Source organism: Dipodomys spectabilis, unplaced genomic scaffold, assembly GCF_019054845.1.
Source record: "Dipodomys spectabilis isolate Male_0828 unplaced genomic scaffold, ASM1905484v1 ptg000018l, whole genome shotgun sequence".
NCBI lineage: Eukaryota > Metazoa > Chordata > Mammalia > Rodentia > Heteromyidae > Dipodomys > Dipodomys spectabilis.
Window position 1 is genome coordinate 19640330 of NW_024870695.1, and position 22404 is coordinate 19662733.

General features: G+C 37.8%; 1 protein-coding gene across 1 annotated transcript in view; it reads left to right on the forward strand.

Annotated features, from left to right (window-relative positions):
* Window positions 1–22404, forward strand: part of Stxbp4 (syntaxin binding protein 4) — a 121405-nt gene that overhangs the window by 43913 nt on the left and 55088 nt on the right. Inside the window, exon 11 of the mRNA XM_042672166.1 lies at window positions 1930–1995. Within this exon, the coding sequence (XP_042528100.1) occupies window positions 1930–1995 (66 nt within the window). The remainder of the gene's footprint in view (window positions 1–1929; window positions 1996–22404) is intronic.

A 22404-nucleotide genomic window follows, 5' to 3' on the forward strand; every position in this document is an offset into this window, starting at 1 on the left:
CTTGCTTGCCTTTCTTTCTTTCTTTCTTTCTTTCTCTTTCTTTCTTTCTTTTCTTTTCTTTTTTTTTTCTTTTCTTTCTTTCTTAACCAGGCATTTGGTGCTGCTTGGGAAACTGAGACCTAGATAATCAGTTAGAGGCCAGCCTAGGAAAGAAGAGTCCTAGAAACTATTAGCTCCAATTAAGCAGCAAAATGCCAGACTGGAGATGTGGCTCAAGTGATAAGGCACCAACCATGAGTGAACAGGCTAAGCAAGAGCATGAGGCCATGAGGTCAGGCTCCAGTACTAGCACAAAAATATACAGACAGACAGCATTTTCATAGGATTTGCTCCTGTATAAACCATGAAACCTGTGCTTCATAAAGATTTTCAGATGATCTCAGATCTTTTCATTTCCTCACATTTTATATCTGCTAAACTTAGTGTTCTGTTCAGTTTTCATTTGAATATCAGTATTATTCAAATTTTAATTTAAAACTGTAGGCCTACTCATGTGACATTTGAACAAGGACACTCTAGGAGCCATCCAGTCATGCTCACATTTAAAGTTCATGTAAAACATATCCTAATGTAAAGAAACCTGAAGCCCCTGATAAAACAAATTCTACTTTATATTACCTTAAAATTTCAAGACTGAGAGCCATTTAAAATCACTATACAAAATAGTATACCAAGCAGTAGACAATTTATTTCAAGTGTTTGTAATATTTTCAGGTTTTATTCCCTGTACCATAAACAGAGGCAAAAGCAAAAGTTGTTGTAGGAGATGCACAGAATTTGCAAATGATGTGTCATCACTTTTCCTCAACCCAGAAGAGAATGGTACCAGAGCTTGAACTCAAATTCTTGCATTGTCACTTGGCTTTTCCTTCATGGCTGGAGCTCTACCAGTTGAACCACAACTCCAGTCCAGCATTTTGCTAGTTGATTGGATATAGTCTTTCAGACTTTTCTAACTAGACAAGCTCCAAGAATCAATCTTCTAGCCCTCAGTCTCCTGAGTATTATAAAAGATGTGAGCAAACAGTACCCAACTAGCTTGATTCTTAATGTCTAATTTGTGGTACAAATGAAAATGAAACAAAGATAATTTTATCCTAGTAGTTAGTTTTTATTTTGAAAAAAAATGATCTTCAAAAGTACTATTGGCTCTATTTAAGTTAAAGCCTTTCTATAGAAGTCACATCTTCCTATTTGTAAAGGTTAACAAAAATAGGTGTATTTCCCATGTACAGATGAAGACTTAAGTCCAGAGCACACAGAATGACGGTGATTTTCAAGGCATTAAAGCAGAAGAGCCAGCCACCATTCAGCTCCTGATCTATGGCACTTTCATTAGATTGGATATTATTTTCTTTATATACCTTCATTTCAACTCTTGGACAAGAATGAGCTGATACCATCAAGGAGGCAAATTGCCTCTTAGAAATATTGTAATGTTGCCATCAATCTTTATCATTCAACTTAAGATTCAGGCAGTTCCTTTTATAGTTATAGGAAAAACATCCCTTAAGTTATTCTATTTCTGATTAAATGTATTTAGCAACATTGGACAGTGTAGGATATATACTTAACTAAATTTTAATATGAAATATTTGACTTGCATTCATTGAATTAGTTCAATAATCTTTTTGCATATTTTTGGTTCTGCTAATCCTTCATTTTATGGGTAATCTTCAGCTGAAATTAAATTAGGAAGCTAATAGTCAGCCCTAATTCTGTATACTCTCTAGTGTATAAAAATACTTCTTACTCATAGCTCTTTCGCAGTGATAGCTCTTCCCTAAAGTATATTCTCTTCTCTAAAGCTACATTTTCAGACTGTTGGAATTCTATGCTTGGGGAAATAAATAGGTTTTTGAATGTGACTAAAAGTCATGCTCGATACCTTTATTAACAAGCTAATAATTCGATGATTTTTAAACTTAGGAAAAATTATTTGAATCAGAGACACATAGGAAACAACTGGCACAAGAGCTCCAGAATGTGAAACAGGTAAGTACATATGGTGTGTGTGTGTGTGTGTGTGTGTGTGTGTGTGTGTGTGTGTGCGCGCGCGCACACGCGCGTGCATGAGCACACACATGCAGGATGTCATTACTAACATGATGCTTTGTAATTCCCTGGAGTTTAATGATGTAAGCAGTAATATAGTGTAAATCAATGGAGATCTTAAATGCAATCACTTTTGGAGACTGTACTCGTGTTGAAAACCTGCCACTATTTATTACTCAAAGAACTGTTAAAACTCCTTTTTGAACTTGTTTCTCATGGATCAAAACAGTCTATCTCATTGGTTTTCTATTTTTTCTTTTTCTTTCTCTTTGCTGTATTTTCTTTTTCCTTTTCTATTGTTGTTTATAATTTACTTTATTAAAGACAAAAGGAGCACCCCTCCTAAAAAAAAAAATTCTAAAGCAGAACATTTTAAATACTTAGTTATTAATAGTAAAAATATAAAAGTCTTTAAAGAATTTGAGGTAGAATAGAGCAAAACAAATGCAATGGTAATATAAAAGAAGAGCACAGATAACAAATAAACAAGAATAGAGAGTTAAGAGAATGCTTAGAGATTAGTGACCTAACACAGAACTAACAAGGAAAGCCAATAGAATGATAGAGGACCTAGGGTCAATATGACTATGTGACAAAAACCATTGCAATCTTGGAGGTATATGAAAATGCAGTGAAAATTCTCTGACAATACTGTAGCTTGCCTGCTGCTGACTCCTAAGGCTGACTCCTAAGAACAGAGAGGAGAAAGCTTCGAAACTTTGAAAATGTATAATTAGGAAGAGAAGTTAGATGCACTATTAATGTAAGCAGCCTTAGGAATGAATGTCAAAATAAACACTGAACATCATTTAGGACCTGGTGGTTCCTAATACTGTCTACAAGGTCTTGAATGTGAATACAACAAGAAATGGGGCTTTGGAGAATCATTGCTTCTGGGAAGAATTCTGATGAGCAGAGAAAGAATGGAATACCTTGGGGAACAGTCAATGAGTGAAGGAGATAGGAAGTGGATCTTGTAAAAGTGAAACAAGATGTATCAATCAACGCCACCCTATCCCATCACCATCAATAACTCGATCCATAAAAGAAAACACACAGAATAGTATTTGACCTAAAAGCTTTCCACAGAACAAAAATGGAATAGAAAGAAGAGGCAACTGGCTCAGGCCTGTAATCCCAGCTACACAGGAGGCAGAGATCAAGAGAATCAAGATTCAAGGCTAACTTGGGCAAAAATTTAGCAAGGCCCCAGTCTCAACCAATGGCAGGATGTAGTGACACACACCTATTATCCCAGCTGCACGTGACTAGGAAGATTGTGGTATTGGCCAGCCTAAGCCCTATTTAAAAAAACAATAAGTGATGGTGGCTTGAGGTGTGGCTCAAGTGGCAGAATACCAGGCTAGTAAACACTGAATTCAAACCCCATTTCTGCCCCTTCTAAAAAGATTAAGAAAAAGGATCTGTCCCCATTATCAGACAATCAGACAAGATGAATAAAGTTTTTATCCTGATGACAACTTTTCAAACCAATTGAGCTGTATAGCTAGGGAAAGAAAAATGCAGTTCTTATTCCAAACTCAGTTAAATATTCTCAATAAGCCTTTTGAACTAAAAATCAAAACCAAAAACTTGAAATCATAAAATTTAAAAGACAACGAAGGGAATGGAAATTTAAAAACAGGAAAGAGAGTGAGAGTTGATTAAAGCTCAGGAGAGAAATAGAAGGAAAAATAAAGTCACATCAGAAATGAAAAGTATATTTCCAGTTGCCCAAGGAAGAATACATTCAAACAAAAAGACATATAATATACCAACCAAGATTGTGAAAATGAGGTGAAAAAGGAAAGAAAGTTTGGTGAAATCCATCAAGTAACTCTCACACTAAAGGAAAACCTGAATCTAGTGAATATATAGACTGCAGCTAAAAGGAGCCTAGATTTCTAGAAGAAACAACTGATTTCAGAGACACAGGATAGTGAATGCTAGGTAAGCCTGAAATATCTTATTCTAGGAAATAAGAAATTGCTTAAAATGACACAGGTTGTCAGATGCTAGTAGCTCAGTCCTGTAATTCTACTGCTTAGGATACTGAGATCTGAGAATTGTAGTTTGAAGCCAGCCTGAAAGAAAGCCAGAAGTGGAGCAGTGCTTCAAGTGGTAGAGTTACCAAAAAAAAAAAAAATGCGAAATGACAAGAGCCTCGACAAAAGGAGCTATGCTGAAGTGTCTTCTGGACAAACTTGAGTTTCAATATGTTAACAAAGGATAAGCCTTTGAGTAATAGTAATGCTATTTTATTAGTTAATTAAGGAGGAGAGAATATTTTTGTTCATGGTAATTTCAAAGAAGCTGCTAGCTTTGCACATAAGCATTTTGTATGTGTTGTAGTAAAGACAGAATGAGGCTCAACTTTAGATACTAATTTAAGCTTATTTTATTGAAGTATGGGAAATTATCTACACATGTGTATGGCCTTAACAAGCTTCTTTCTAAAGAATTAAAAGATGAAAAATAGTAATGTTCAGAATTTAATTTGTTGCTAAATTTACAGAAAATACTTGGGTACTAAGACTTGGTACCATCAATGAAGAACAGAAGGTCATTGACTGAAAAGACATAATATCACCAGGGTGGTATCTGGCAGATCTGGCTTAGAATATATAAGCTGAATCTAACCATAAGGAAATAGGCAATGTGTGTGTGTGTGTGTATGAGAGAGAGAGAGAGAGAGAGAGAGAGAGAGAGAGAGAGAGGTTTGTATTAGAACTATTAAATGCCATTTTTGTTAAGTATTAAGCAATAAAAGGTGTAAAAATGACATGAAAACTAAATATAGTATCTATCCTTAAACCGGATCCAGTACTGGAATGTAAAGTACCATGCAGGTGTATTAACTAAACTGAAATCCATAGGGTAGGTTGGATGAAAGTATTGAATCACATTTTAAACTTTGAATTGAGCTACAGTTATGTAACAGAATATCCTTATTAGAAAGTACTGAAGTCTTTCAGGATAAAGGGCCTGTGTAATTTACGTGTAATTTACCCTCAAATGGTTAAATATGTTCATATACACATGTGTGTAGAAGTATGTCCACGTATGAATATGGATACATGAGAAAGATTGAGAGTAGGCAAAATATCAGCAAAACAGCCTCTGAATATCTATTTCTCCTTCATGAACTTGTTAGTACTGGGCTGAATCTGGTGAATTAAGAAAATCTAGGGGACAAATCAGAGCATGTTCTTCACAGAAGTCTTATTTGTGGCTATTGTCTATGTTTTTGTTTAGTCCTTTATTATTTTATTTATTTATTTATTTATTTATTTTTGGTCAGTCAGGGAACTTGAACTCTGGGCCTGGGCACTATCCCTCAGCTCTTCAGCTCAAGGCTAGCACTCTACCACTTGAGCCACAGTGCCACTTCCTGCTTTATTCTGCTTATGTGGTACTGAGGAATCAAACCCAGGGCCTCATGCATGCAAGGCAAGCCCTCTACCACTGAGCCACCTTCCCAGCCCCTTATTAAATGTTTTTATACCTTGGTTGGTACACCTTTCAAGTCCTTTCCTTACCTTTAATTCCTTCATCAGTTTGTATGGCCAGTAAATGAACATTTATAAAATATCCCAGTTAATTTATATCTGTAAATAAAGGGATAGAGTTGTTCCTATATTTATTGAATTAATTTTTTTTCTTTCTACTAAGTACTTAGACTATATAAGCTGTGGACTTACAGCCATGTTGATAAAATGATCGTGGTAATTTAGGCTGATGTAAGACACAATCCTAAAGTAAAATAGCAGTCTTTTCCTAGCAATACCTACTTTTTCCACATGAGGCCCTCCTGTCTTTATTTCTGTAAGGATTAGTTTCTAATATTAAAAAGGTCAAGTGTGCATCAAAAGTACTTTGTATCAGAATTAAGTAGGATTCAACAGGAAAAGATGAGTTAGAAATGGAAAAAAAAAGTCAACAGAAAATCTTACATGATGAACAGTGAGTTGGTATAAGAATTAATTAGAGAATAATGGGCTCTGTAGTTAGACCAGGTACGTGTATACCCTGACTCTTCCTTTTGCTAGATTTCTATGTCACCTTTCTGAGCCTCAGTTTCCCCATCTATAAAATGGGTTTGATGATGTGATCTTTCCCAGGAATGTGAAAAGTGTGGCAAGAGATAGCACTTATGATATATGATGTGTACCACACATAGTAAACAGTTATGTATTAACTCCCACCCTACAGGGTGCCCGTAGCTCACTCCTGTACCCCAGCTACTCTGGAGACTGAGATCTGAGGACTGCAATTCAAAGGTAGCCCAGGAAGGAAAGTCCCTGAGATTCTTATCTCAAATTAAACCTCTATTCACCAAGAAAACCAAACACACGCGCCCCCACACACACACTCACACACACACACACACAGAAAGAAAATCTACCAAAACTATTATAAATACTTTTTTTGGTTGAACTCAAGACTTTTGCTTGCTTGGTACTTCCTTTACCAGTTTCGCTCTGGATCTATGTTTTGATGTAGAAAAAAAAAAATCTACACTTGAAATTGTAGATAACATATCCAAATTATTCCAAATTTGCTTTAAAGTTTCTAATATATAAATACCACAAATCTTTCTCTCAGCATTTACATCCAGATTGATAAAGACTATTTCTGTGTTTTAGAGTAATTTTTTCTTAAGCAAAATATTTCTGAACTGCATCTGTTTTAAGTGTATCCATGAATCCTACTCACTGCGCATGGGAGATTACGTACACCAAAAGTGACTCTCAATATAGCAGTATCAGCAGAACTACTTCAGAATTGTTTCAGTTTCTATGTTCAATGCATGTTAAAAGTCGAAGCCCAACACTTACAACCTAGATGCTGATGTACAGACAAAATATGTAAAAACCACTGATGCTGTGAAAAGTTTCAGTGCCAGTATAAATTTCTATAGTTGTCCAGCTTTACAAATACATTTCTTCCTTTTTGTTTATTTGTTTCATATTTTTATTGAAATTAGGCGATTACATAAAGTTCACATATTTCATAGTATTGTGGAATAGTCATAAAGTCACAAACACATTTTAACCTTCATGAGGCAAATTGTCATTATCATGTTCTATAAAGTTTGTGAATTCTATGCAACTATTTCTTCCACATCAAGTGATATTTACATTTCTTTCCTTTTGCGTAGTGTAAGCTATTCCCTCTTTCCCTCTCATTCCCTCCCTCCCATCGCTGCCTTTGAGTTGTTTAGTTCCTTTTCATCTATGTCCAGTATAGCTGATGGGCCCCTTTCTTGTATGTTTTCCCATTTCCCTCTGATTCTGTGTCCTACTCCTAGCTTTCCTCAGTTGTGCACATATATATACCATAGATGTGGTCAAGAGCATGGAGTCATTTAGCAATGATCCCACAAAATGAGTGGAAGTCCTTTGCTTCTCCAGTCCTGTTTACTTTGTTTTTTTGATCAGTCTTGGGGCTTGAACTCTGGGCCTGGGTGCTTTCCCTCAGCTCTTCAGCTCAAAGCTAGCACTCTACCACTTGAGCCACACACCACTTCCAGTTTTCTGGTGGTTTGTTGGAGATAAGAGTCTTATAGACTTTCCTGCCCGGGCTGGCTTTAAACCTTGATCCTCAGATCTCAGCCTCCTAAGTAGCTAGGATTACAGGCGTGAGCCACCAGTATCCAACCATTTCTTCCTTTTGTATGTTTAAAATTTAGCTTATTCACAGAATTTAGGAAGTAGAAAAACCTTCCATACTGCTGGATTGGGAGGATTAACATCATGAAAATGGCAATACTTCCAAAGGCTATCTACAGATTCAATGCAATACCTATCAATATTTCAGCCTCATTCTTCAATTAAATAGAAGAAACAACCCAAAAATTCATATGGAACAATAAAAGACCCCAAATAGCAAAAGCAATCCAGAGCTGAAACAACAGTGCTGGAGGAATAACAATACCAAATTTCAAATTCTACTACAAAGCCATAGTGATCAAAACAGCTTGGTACTGGCACAAAAACAGACCTGAGGACCAGTGGAATAGAACTGAAAACCCAGTGGCTGGGAAGGTGGCTCAGTGGTAGAGTGCTTGCCTTGCATGCATGAGGCCCTGGGTTCGATTCCTCAGCACCACATAAGCAGAAGGAAAAAAAAAGCCGGAAGTGGTGCTATGGCTCAAGTGGTAGCACACTAGCCTTGAGCTATGACTGGACCCAAAAAAAATAAAAATAAAAAATAACTGAAGACCCAGAAATGAACCCACAGACCTATAGCCACCTAATCTTCGATAAGGGAGCTAAAAAAATAGAATGGAAGAAAGACAGCCTCTTTAGCAAATGGTGCTGGCAAAACTTGTTAAACACCTGTAGAAAACTTAACACTAGATCCTTATATATCACCCTGCACCAGAATCAACTCCAAGTGGATCAAAGACCTCAAAGTCAAAGCAAACACCCTGAAAACATTACAGGAAGGACTAGGAGAAACTCTAGGGCTTCTTGGCACAGGCCAAAATTTTCTTAATAAAGACCCAGAAACACAACAAATCAAAGATAGGTTGGGCAAATGGGATTGCATGAAACTGCAGAGTTACTGCATGGCAAAGGACATAGCTAGCAAGATCAATAGAAAGCCCACGGATTAGGAGAAGATCTTCACTAGCCATACAACAGACAAGGGTCTCATCTAAAATATACGTAGAATTCAAAAAACTAAATCTCACAACAACAAATCCTCAAAAGAAACAACTGCCTGATTAATAAGTGGGCTAAAGACTTAAAGAGAAACTTCTTTGAAGAAGAAATAAGAATGGCCAATAGACACATGAAGAAATGCTCAACTTCTCTAGCCATAAAAGAAATGCAAATCAAAACAACATTGAGATTCCACCTCACTCCAATTATAATGGCTATAATAAAGAAATCTAATAACAGATGCTGGAGGGGATGTGGCCAGAAGGGAATCCTACTGCACTGTTGGTGGGAGTGTAAACTTGTTCAACCATTTTGGGAAAGCAGTATGGAGGTTCCTCAGAAGACTCCACATAGAGCTCCTCTACGACCCAGCAATCCCACTTTTGGGCATTTACCCAACCGATCACAAACAAGGCTATACCAAAGCTACCAACACAACTATGTTTATTGCAGCATTATTTACCATAGCTAAGATATGGAACCAACCCGGATGCCCCTCAGTAGATGAATAGATCAAGAAAATGTGGTATATTTATATATACAATGGAATTCTGTGCCTCCATCAGAAAAAATGACATTGCCCCATTTATTAGGAAATGGAAAGACTTGGAAATAAGTGAAATAAGCCAGACCCAAAGAAACATAGGTCCCATGGTTTCCCTTATTTGCAATAAGTAGTATAAGTCTAGGACGGTCAGAAAAGGTCAAAAGCTATGTACATATGACCATATAAGATGATGTTAATAGAAATGAACCCCAAGATAGGGACAGAACTGTTTTTTTCTTGCCTGTATTGTTTTTAACATCTTAAAATGTACTATGTGATTTTTTTTACTTCTTTTGTATGTGCTTCCCCCACAGTATAACCCCTGTTTTCACTGTATTTGATGTTGGTGCCCTGCATCTTATATATACATATATATGTGTATATGTATGTATATGTATGTATATGTACATATATGTGCATATATGTATATACACATACAATTTGGGGAGGGGAAGGGAAATAAAATGCTGAAATAGGGATACAGGTTTACCCATTGTAACAATGAGATATACAAGACACTATATTGAAAACAAACTTTACAACTTGGCAGGGAGGAGGCATTGGGGAGGTGGGAAGGTAAAGGGATGGTAGGGGATAAACAAGGGAGGAGGTAACAACGTTCGATAAGAAATATACTCATTACCTTACTCATGTAACTGTAACCCCGTGTACACTATTTTTACAATAAAAACCATTAGGCAACAAAAAATATAGCTTGTTCACACACATTGTGATGCTTTGATGAGAAAAATGTAAATCAGGCTGCCATATTTTTCTTTGATTAGTGAATATTAGGCCACATGTCACTTTTAATCAAATCTCAGATTGAAGCTTCAAGTACAGTAAATCTTTAAAAAAAAAAAAAAAAAAAAAAAAAAACCTTTCACAGCTTAGCAGCTACCTTTGGCAAAGAACACAGGATTATTAAATTTATTGTCTTCAATTTTGAAGTATTATGATGACTCACAGAATTTACACACATATCCTGAGCAGTGTTAGTAATGGTATCCATGACACTTACACAGCTTCAAATAACTGAGCACAGACACTACAAGTCAACTATGACATCTTATATAATGTGCTTTTTCTCTCTTTCACTGGTACTGGACTCTATCTCAGGGCTTCTACCTACTTGGCTTGCTTGGTGTACTTGGTGCTCTACCACTTGAGTCACACCTGCAGCCCTTTTTGCTAGGGGTGTGTGTGTGTGTGTGTGCGTGTGTGTGTGTGTGTGTGTGTGTGTGTGTGTTGGAGATGGACTCTCAGGACTTAACTCCCTAGGGGTAGCTTTTTGATCTGTAATCCTCTGGATCTCAGCCTCCTGAGTAGGTAGGATTGCAGGCATGAGCTACAGGCACCCAAAGCAATACAGTTTCTTAAAGTGAAATGTAATCCAAAACAATGATATTTCATATAATGGAACACATTTTATACATCTCTGGATTTTTTAATTTGAATTCTATGACAAAAGCAAAATAGCCACAAGATTGATTTTGCTTTCCAGTGATTATCACTTGCTTCCAAAGAGAACAGATCACAATCTAATAACCTTTAGTCACTCATAAAAGTATCTAACACTGTTTGTTCTGAGTATTGCAAGCAGTGGCCTGGCTTTTAAAAGAGCTACTTTAAGTTATTGAAATTATTTTTAACTATATTTATTGCAGTGACTTAAAAGAAGCCCTGGGGAACTAAAAGAGAGAGAAGGGGCAGATGAACAATAAGAAAGGAGTAGAAGGAACTAAGTATCAAACGCAGCCATAAGGGATCAGGTTCCTTGTTTGTTTATTTCAATCAGAAATAGCTACCAGAATACATGCTCACTGTTCCATATGAATTGGCTTATGTTCCCTAAAAGCTCAGTGTTTTTGATGAGGTATTTTTGTGTGTGTGCCTTACAGAACAACCCAGCCATAGTATTTTCAACTCATGAGCACAATTTCCCATGAAATTATACTTTTTGTTGTTGTTGATTTTTTTTATTCAAGTCCTAACAACTTTTAACAGGTATGGGCCATTCTTACAGCAGCTTGCTCTGATCAACATCTCTAAAACTGATTCTCACACTTAAGTTGTTTTTCAAAAGTTTTTATTTCTTTCAGTTTAGTGTTATGACTTCAGGCAGTAACAAATTGGTGATGAGTCTAAAACCAAAATACTTGACTTGTCTGAACCCGTCTTGGCCCTAATCACTTGGCAACTTCTCTAGCTGCCAAGAAGCCAGCCTGCAGCTTCCTCAACTGTGCCTATGTGAAGTCAGATGCTTGAGGAGAGAATGAAGTGTAGGATCCTACCAGAACGGGATTATCTGTGGAGGGTCAAGGTTGAGCATGAACTTGACTGATAGATGTGCTGTGGCAGCTTATGGACACAGCAACCAAGAAAAATTCAACAGCAAATTAAATTTATCCTCAAGAGAAACAATAACAAGAAGTGAATATTTAAAAATTATTTACCATTTTATGTTTGAGCAGTTGTATTCTTAAGAACAATGAACCTCTGAGCTTTAGAATTGATATGACCACTCACTCCCTTAGTATTCTTCCTTACTAATTTAAATGATGACTAATTGTACAGGATGGTACTGCCAGGTGTCTAAGATGCCATTTCATCTTTAGAGAGAAAAAGAGGAAAAGTGTGTATATTTGACTAGTAACTCCTTTCTGTTCTTAAATCTTGCTATAGTGAAATGCAGCATGCTTTTCATTTGCCACTCAAAATCTTCACAAAGAGCCATCACACTACTCCTATATGGCCATTGCCCTGTTCTCTTAATTCCTGACAGCTGCTAATCTGTTAGCTATCTCTATCACTCATTAATGCCATACCTTCAGCTGGTTGCCATTGGGTCCACCTGTAATCCTAGCTACTCAGAAGGCTGAGATCTTAGGATCAAGGTTCAAAACCAGCCCAGGCAGGAAAGTCCATGAGACTCTAATCTCCAGTTAACCACTGACAACCAAAGTGGAGTAGTGGCTCAAACTGGTAGAGTACTAGTCTTAAGCACAAAAGCTCAGGGACAGTGCCCAAGCTCTGAGTTAAGTCCCCCCCAAAACACAACAAAAACCCACCAAAAACCATGGTAGCAGTATAATCATATAGTGTATCATTTTGGGGGAATTGGCTCTTTTCACTCAGCGTCACTCCCTTGGTATCCAGCCAGATTGTTGTGTATACACACAGGTGGCTCCTTTTTACTGCTGTGAGTGTGTAAGCTGCCTAAATCTAAGTAAGGTTGGTGGATCATATCAATGTCAGTTTTCTGGTTATGATATTCTTCTATAGTAATGCAAGATACAAGCACTTGGGATTGAATGGGGAGAACTTAGGAATTCTGTTGGGGGGGTGGTTTCCAACTGCTTGTAGATCTACAGTTATCTTAAGCAGTTTTTTGAAATCTCTTTAAGAAAATTGTAAATTACAAAATACATAAAATTATAAAACTAGAAATGATGGTAGTCTAAAGAAGCTAATTACACAAAATTAGTTGCATTTTTCAGCATTAATTCTAAATCATAAGATTCAGAAAAAATGACTCTCCTATTCTCTGCCATTAGACTCTGCCCAAGAGACTGCCATGGGTAAAGAAAGCTTACCTGGGAAAGGAACATGAAGATGTTTGTCATTCCCGTTTGTACAGATGCCAGCCACGCTTTATGATTCACTGAACAAGAATGTTAGCGTTCTAAGCAACCATTGGCAAATAGAGGTGTTGCTATGTTTTAGATATAATTTGAATATCTCCCGTAAGTTCCTAGGTTGAAAGCTTGGTCCTCAGGAGTATATAGGAAGAGATAGTAGAACCATTGAAAGAGGGAAAGAGCCTTCCGTCATTGGAGATGTACCTTGGAAAACCATGGACCTATGTCTCCAAGTGATTACTCCCTTTCACACTTGCAAGCCCCTTTCCCCTTCACACACTTCTATCCTGATACCATCTGCTGTGGTGGAATACATCCAAAGGGCCCCTTATCAGAATGGGCATCATACTGCCCAGACTGCCAGCATCCCACAACGTGTGCTAAACAAACTTACTGGCCAGTTCTGCAGCCTCAAGTATTTCATTATAGCAACAGAAAACAGACTAATACATATCCATTTCAGAATGCCCATTTCTTTTCTTTTCTTTTTTGCCAGTCCTAGGACTTGAACTCAGGGCCTAGCCAATGTCCCTGAGCCTCTTTATACTCAAGGCTCGTGCTCTGCCACTTGAGCACAGCACCACTTTTGTGTTTTTCTGGGTGGTTTATTGGAGATAAAGAGTCTCATGGACTTTTCTGCCCCAGGTTGGCTTTGAACCACGATCCTCAGATCTCATTCTCCTGAGTAGCAAAGATTACAGGTGTGAGCCACTGGCAGAATGCCCATTTCTTAATGAGGAAAAAAAGCTTGCCAATTTTAAAGATTCCGAGAGAAATGCTATTACCTTCCTTGTGTGATAAAAGTCATGTTAATTGTGGTGTATTAACTTGAGTCACAGAATTTTCAGTGTGAAGTTGTTTGGAAGAGATTACTTTTCATAGAAGCCCTGCAGTTAGATTATAGTATTGCCTAGAACAGGTTGGCCTACCTAAGTACATGATGATACAAGTGTTTTTGGTTCCATACTCTTAAAGACCACATACACACTTCCTCATCAGCTGCTTTGTACACAGGCCTGTTGTAACCTAGAAGAAACTTTTGGCAAAAGAATTTCTAAGATATTTATATCAAATACTTCTAGTAGTATCATGCAGATAAACAAAGAAATAGAACAAGACTGTCAGTTTCTCGAAAACATTTCATAAGAGGTACCATGGAGCTGGTAAGTTGTTAGAAGTATATTCAGATACAAAAGTGACATTATCCCCTATAATTTTTCATATTTACCTAAAAACCAACAAGCATACATCTTTAAAACTCCCTTATCAGTTGCTGAGAGAGCACTTCTCAGGGTACATTTCTACATAAATGTCAAGCACTTGCATTTTTTTGTGTGTGTTGAAGCAATATATATTACTTTGACTGACAAACTGGTAAATGTTACTGGAGCAGGAAGTGGTGATAAGGCAGTTTGCTGTGTGAGAAACACTTTCGATAGTCTTCTTTCAGCCTGGGCCTCCTGACAGTGTAGTAAATGATGTATTCACAAAATACTTATTATGAATTTAAAACAAGATTTCTCTAGTTATGCCTAATCCCATGTAAATAAGCCATAAAGTACTTGAAAGTATTTACTTAGATTTGTTATCACCCAGTTGGATAGTAAAAGATCATCTATAACTGTAGATTAGTATTTTCTTTACAATTTCTCAGTAAGGAAAGCAGTTGGCTTTCTTATATAGTTCCTAGTGATATATAACTCTTGTCCCTCTTGCCATATTTATCTTATCTTTTCTGCTTCCCCTTCCCAATTGTGCTTTTTTCCTCTTTTATCCTCTTATATTCTTATAGTTAATCACGGTTTTTCTTTGTCCTCAGACCAATACATGAGATCTTTTTATGTCGTAAGGTCATTTATCAAATTCTTTCCATTTCAGAACCAAAGTTTGTATACAAATGACTGTTCTACCTTTTTTGATATTTTTAAATACCATTTTTGTGTTGTACAATGTACTTTTTATGATTTTTCTTTTCTTCATTCAAACTTTGAAAAAAACATTCTTACCATGTTTCAGATGTATATTTAACCAAAATCTCCCTCATATCTTCAATTCACATTTTTGTGAGTCTACACTTTCCAGTTTATTTTCAAATTGGTTTGTTGTAGCAACCATGTGTTATACTATTTATTCCAACATTACAGATTAAGTTCATATATAATCTTGGGTCCGTTTGGGGCTTAGTTGGTCTTTACAGTTGTTTTCTCTATAAATAACGTATCTGGGAAGTGACCATCATATATGTCTTTGGTAACAAATTTCACAGTTTTATATATGCCTTAAATATTGTGGCATGCTCTTCTCCCTTCTTTCCTTTCCTTGCCTCTTCCTTTCCTTCCTCCCTTTCTTTCCTTCCTCCTTAACTCCCTCCCTTCTTTCTCTCATAACTTTTCTCCTCCTCCTCCTCCTTCCTTTTTCTGTTATTATGATAGCCAGTTCTGTTCTTTATTGTTGTTTTTGCTGATCTTGGTGCTTGAACTCAAGGCCTAGATTTTGCCTAGATTTTGAGCTTTTTTGCTCAAGGCTAGTTCTCTGCCATTTGAGGCCACAACTCCATTTCAGCTGATGGTTAATTGGAGGTAAGAGTTTCAAGGGCTTTCCTGTGTGTGCTAGCTTCAAACCGTGATCCTCTTGTCTCAGTCTCCTGAGTAGCTAGGACTACAAACATGAGCCACCAGCACTAGAAGAAGGTTTTAAACTCTGATTGTCTGTTGGGGGGGTGGGGAATACAGCCCTTCCAACACTATAAATGTTCATTTGCTATGTTGGTAACCAGAATAGTTTAGCTTTATGTCAACCTTCACTAAACAAGAAAATACTTGTTCAGTGTTTAATATAATGCCAAAACAGGGTTTAAGTAGTTTATTTATATTGTGAAATGTATCATCAGATATTAGTAAGTGAAACTTATCAGTTAGCTATACTCAGGTATTAGTTCTTAATTAGGAACTTATTCATAAAGGAGACTGAAATTGTTTCTTTGATTTTCATTGATACTCAGGAGTAAGGCAGGTAAAGTACTTGATAACTCTAGGGAAGGTTAATTCAATCTAATTATAATTTTTATGACCTGATTTTCCTTCAGAAAGCTTACAAAATCTTCCTTTGCAAAAGGAAGCATTTGTTTCTTAGATACAAACTAAAGAAGTCTTTGCTTCTTCATCTAGCAAATATCTAACAATTTTATACATACAAGGAAGTTTTTCTATATAAATTGTGGAATAAATAATGGGGGGGGGGGTTGGAAGGAATGTTTGTGATTATACTGTCGTCCGACTGAATTTAGACATGTTGGGAAATTGTCATTTTTTAAAGAAAATATAAATTAGTATATATATAATTTTTAAATCATGTATTTAATTTAAAAAAAAGAAGTAAATCTCCCAAACAACTATAACTACCCCTTTTCAACCTTGATAGTTGCTTTATTTTGCTAGGTTTTTGTTGTTGTTGTTGTTGTTTTTCAGGTAGGGGTAGGTTTATTCATCGTTCTGGCTGGCACCAAGCCATGTTGGCCCTCCGTGCGACTGGGAAAGACCTGGGAAAAGAGAGCTGGGAAAGTGATCTGGGAGAGAGCTGGGAAAGAGAGAGAGCTGGGAAAGAGAGAGTCTGGGCCTGGGCTAGGCCTTATCTAGGGTATGGGCTAAGAAAGGTGTAGCCACATCAAATTCAGATGTGATCTCAGCAGATGCAGATGTGACCTCTTCCAGGTGTACCAATTGCCTAGGTAATGGAGGTACTAGGTGGAGACTTTGCTGCAAGGAGGGTGGAATCTGCTCACCATCCAAGAGCGGACCTTACATTCCAGCCTTATAATAATCATGAAATAGGGCGCGGATTCTCTCTGGCTACTTCCTGCTGACAAAGGGGCATTGACATTAGGGGTAAAAGACTGGAATTTGGTCCCCTCCTAGAGAAGGCAGTGAGCAGCAGCTGTCCTTTGGTGGCATGAGTCCTTAGATGAAGTCTGGAGAAATCTCATGAGGCATTGAGGGGCTGGAAAAAAATACTAGAGAACAAATAAATGGCAAGAGGAAGGACTTGGGGCTGAAAATGTTGGTAGAAATATCCCTAGCTACTTCTGACATCTGGCGATTAGGTAGAGGAGAAGTCAAGTGACAAAGGCAAGAATCTAAATTCCTGTTCAGTTAATAGGTAGACAGGGGGGCTGGGAAGGTGGCTCAGTGGTAGAGCGCTTGCCTTGCATGCATGAGGCCCTGGGTTAGATTCCTCAGCACCACATAAGCAAAAAGAAAAAAGCCGCAAGTGGTGCTGTGGCTCAAGTGGTAGAGTGCTAGCCTTGAGCTGAATTGCTGAGGGACAGCACCCAGGCCCAGAGTTCAGGCCCCACGACCAGACACAAAAAAAATAAAAATAAAAAAATAGGTAGACAGGTATAGACATTGGATGGGCAGGCTTCTTACTTCTATTGACCTCCCAGCTCTGGTTAATTTTGAAAGGGCAGGCACAAAGTAGCTGATGTGACATCATCTCCTCTTACTCCTCTCCATGTTCCCTTGTTCCCCAGACTGGCTGAGTCTAGGTGCTCATTGCTAGGATGGTTTGTCCCAGTTGCTATCCAAGGAGGTTTGAACTCAAGGCCTGGACACTGTCCCTGAGCACTTATGTTCAAGGCTAGTGCTCTACCACTTTGAGTTATAGTACCACTTCCAGTGTGTGGCTGGTTAGAGATAAGAGTCTTGACCCATGCTTCCAGCCTGGCTCTTTGCAGGTTAGTTGGGAGATGGAGTCTTAGGGATTTTTCAGCCCAGGCTGGCTTTGAACTGCAGTCTTTGCCACAAAAGCCCTTTATTATTTCCAATTAAAGCAACAAGTTGATCAAATAGAATAAGTAGAGCTTACCTGCTCCTTATCAAGAACTGACCAACAAATATTCTGCAATGACAAAACTCATTAGATGTGATGACAATTGTAGCACAGATATGCCCAGTATTTTAGAACCACGTAGTCAGTAGTAGAATACACAACACAAAACAAAAAACGCAAAACTCAAAACCTAAAATTTTTGACAACAATGTGTAGACATCTTTGCTAACAAAGCACATCAGATGGTTGGGCCTCAGTTACCAGGCCTGTGAAAGGAGCAACTTGTTAGCAAGGCACCTTAGAATAGATGGAGTACTAAACTTAGTGGAAGGTTAAGGGTCAGATGGGGCCAAACCCTTAACCTGCCATGTGGCCAAGATGGTGAACTCAAGATGGCGAATTTCTGAAAAAATGCAAAGAAAGCCTGAACAAATAGATCAAGCCTAGTTTGGCTATCCTTTGAGAGGGAACCTAGAGGGGGTGTCCCTGGGACCCAGCTTGCATCACACTCTTCAGGGCACAAGCCAAAGTGTTGTAGAAAAGAGAAAAGAAGAGATAGGGAACATTAGACATGATTGGCAGAGAGAGAGCAAAGGGAGCCCGAAAGTAAACAGAGTTCTGACCATTTACCATTGCAGTGGCAAAAACTGTCTACATCTGAGAATGGCATAAAATTAGGTGCTCTGGCTTTCCAGGGAGCGCGGGAGGCATTTCAAAGGGGTGTCACCACTCGGGCATGATTCGCAGCACCCCATTAAATGTGTAGGAGAGTCAGTCTGGTGAGTGAAGGAGAGCTGACCAGGCAGAAGCCGCGTCCTGGCTTCCCCCAGAGCCCTCTAGAGAGAAATGGCCAAGCCCCCAAAACCAAGCATCTTCGGCTTCAGAAGTGACCGGCCTTTCAGCTAAAGGCTGTAGGAGCTCTCTGGCATGGCGCCACGTTTGGACAGAGACTGAGCAACAGAGAACCATAGAGAGTAGTTTCACTCACCAGAGTAGAGAAGTGGTGTGGATGTGGATGTGAAGGCAGCAATGATATCGACGCGCTGTGTCCACAGCAGACAGATGGGTTCACAAAAGGCCATCAGAACTGTGGGTATTCCTCAGAGCAAAAAGGGAAAAAACAAACAAAAAAAAAAAACAGAAAAGAATCCCACCTATCCTGACTTTAAGCCCTTCCCGGGTTTCAGCGGCACCATTTATTTATGTTAGGTTTTTAAAAAGAGGTAGCCGAGTAAGAACCACACCACGCATGTGGTATTCAGGTAAGCAGTAGATTTATTCATTGTTCTGGCTGGCACCAGGCCATATTGGCCCTCCATGCAACTTGGAAAGACTTGGGAAAGACCTGGGAAAAGAGAGCTGGGAAAGAGAGAGAGCTGGGAAAGAGCTGAGAAAGAGAGCTGGAAAAGAGCGAGCGTGGAAAGAGCATTTTGCTAGGTTTTTATATATTCATTTGCTTGATAGATACAATAGAAGGGTTTTTTTTTTTAGAATTTATATCCAAAGAGCATAACAAAATTGTTTTTCATTATATGCATTTTCCATAGTATATAGTTATTTAATGATATGTAATTCCAATATTCACCTAAAATAAAAAAAATTTATGAAGAAATATTCCTATGGAAGATTCTTGCCTAATAAAGGTCTCTCTAATGATTATTATATATGAAAAGTGAAACTTATTTTTAGCTCAGTTATTTTCATGCTCAGTTATTTCTCATTTTCTTTCGAGTGGAATACCTATTCGTAGTATATATGCATAGTCTCAATTTATGTTCTAATTTGGGCAGTCAAGACCCTTTGATATTAAAAAGTTAAATAATAAAAATTTTTTAATGTTCCTTCAGGATAGAAGTAGGAAATGGTAAGTACTATGTGGTTAATTGTAAATAACAGATTTTATAAAGGATAAAAAGCAGAATGATTATCTATAACTAGAATTAGAAAAATTAGATTGAAAGCTGAGGCAGAGTTTGAAGAACAGGTGAGAAGTGGACAGAGGGAAAAGCTTATACACCTAGTGGATGATGTGACCAACAGCATCTTCAAAGTGGGAGAATGTAGTCTAGGATTTTAATATAAATTGGTACTATAAGAGAGTTGAATGCACTAGAGTGAAAGACTGATCTGGAATAGGCAATGAAGAACTTTGACATGGAAAGTGAGGATCTGTTTTATTATAAACAATATACTTAAATTTGGGCAGTATTTTAGGAAATTTGATCCTTCAGAAGTATGTAGATTTCATTACGTTGAGGAACACAATATACAGTACTTGTGATTTTCATTAGTACCCCAAGCATAAAGTGGCCAATACTTGGATCAGTAATGTTGTAGGTGCAAATGGAATCCAGAAATAGCTGCCAGTTACATCAAAGACCCCAGTGCTTAGTGACTGGTTAAGAAAGGCAGTGAGTATCAGGGCTGGATGCACACAGAGGGGAAAAAAGGAAGAGAAAAGAGAGAGTTTCTATCAGAGGTATTTAAGTTTTGTGAACTCAGATTCTCGCCCATCTGTACCCATGACTGTGGGGTGAATTGTAAATTCATTCAGAAAGGTATCTAAAGCACTTGGAGGTTAGCCTTTGAAAGTGGTAGTAAAAATGAATCAGATACACAAGTTAAAGATAATAGATATAACTTGCTTTTTGTTTATCTGTCTTTATGAAGAAATTGTACAAAAATGTTTGCACAAGTTACGAATACAGTGCATCTTGATGTCACCCTTTCCATGGTTCGCCCCTATCTTTCTCCATCCCATCCCTACCCTCAAGTTAAGTACATAACTTGCTTTTACTTTTATGCGCTTTTTACTGAACAGCCTTCTTCCAGCAGTAACCCTTAATCTTTTTCATAAGCTATCATGGGGCCATGACCAGGAAAGGTTTTCAAATGCATGAATGTGGGAAACTGATAAGACACTGTATTCTTTAGGACTCTGTAGCCTAAGTTACGTTGCACTGAAACATATATCTCTTTGCACTCTCCTGTTTTCTCCTGTCAGACATTGACATTTGGAAGATTTACTGATTAGCTTAAAATTTACGGAACTTCCAGGGTTAGCGATATGGCTATGCTAGCCTAATTACCAATGTGTAACTGTAGTTAATGGCTCCTTCCTGCTACTTTAGGGAGCCGTTAGAACTCATAACTAGAGAGGAAATGGTTTTACATAATTTTTGCTAGCATTAAAAAAAAAAGACACATGAAAATGATGTTGCCAAACAACCTCTCTAAAGTTCAAGAGCTGCTATTACTAATTGACTGTCTCAGGAAAAGCCTTAAAAAATTATCTACTCAGGCTCACTGATAGCATAGGGCATTATATGTATTTTTCTCAAATAATGAAAAGGAAAGGGAAAAACAGTACCAAGGATAGGACTGTAATAGTTTTTTTTAACCCCTACTGTAAGAGTTGTTTTTAATCTTAAAAGATAGGTGTGTGTCCCACTATATAAATGAAGAGGCTCTCTCAGAGCATTATACAGCTGAAAAATGAATAAAAGAAAAATCACAGACCTAAAATGCTAGCCTAGATACATCTCATCCAAGACACATGCTTTTTATTCTAGGCATGCATCATGGTACCACTGTACTACTCCTTTAGCAGGTGGGGCAGAAGGAGGCAAGGGGGTGGGGTCATGGTTGCTTGGTTTTCTTGAAAAATCACAGACCTAAAATGCTAGCCTAGATACATCTCATCCAAGACACATGCTTTTTATTCTAGGCATGCATCATGGTACCACTGTACTACTCCTTTAGCAGGTGGGGCAGAAGGAGGCAAGGGGGTGGGGTCATGGTTGCTTGGTTTTCTTGGAAAGTATGTTGCTTTGTATATAGAAAAAAGATACAACATATAGTCCTTTCATTGAGTTTAGACTGCCCTTAATCTCATCATACTCACATAACTAACACACTTGTTCCAGTAGACTACAAGGATTTTCGTTAGCTTGAATTATGTTTTCAAAGGAGAATTTGGTCCCATCTTCTCTAAAGATTCCTTGTGAAATTGTTGGTAGGAAACCCCTTATTTTAAAGGGGCGGGATGAGCTGGAGTCATTTCCTCAATGTTGCCCCCACCTCCGCAAAAAAAAAAAAAAAAAAATCCGACAGATTATACTTTATAATTCTGCTACTAAATTTGCTCATACTACTTTGCACTAAAAGAAATCATGTCTATGTTGATTCTTCTGATTTATTTTCATACCTTAGGTTTTCTTTTGTGAACTAACTTTCTACTGTGCATTAAGCTCCCGTACAAAGTAAATCAGTAAATTGATGACAGCATTTCTCCCGAATGAAATTTCAGGCTCATGGGGAGGTACTGGGAAAATTCAGGCTCAGATATTACTGACACGGAAGGCTTTGCAGTTATTTATTAGAAGGCAGCCTGGGAAGAAAAGAGAAAATGGATTGATGTGATCCTTTATTGCTAAATCCGGCATACTGCTGTTATCTTTTCTTTCCTGTTTCCTCCAAAAGTAATCATTTCCATGCACTGATCTTTTAAACAGCCATTTAGGGGGAACTAGGCTAGAACTTTGCTAAGGGGTCACATTCACCAGCCTGACAGTTATACATTTACAAAAGAAATAGCATGAATTTATTCAGCATCAAAACCTCTGCATCTTTTTACCACCCAGCTGCACTTCACACTGTATTG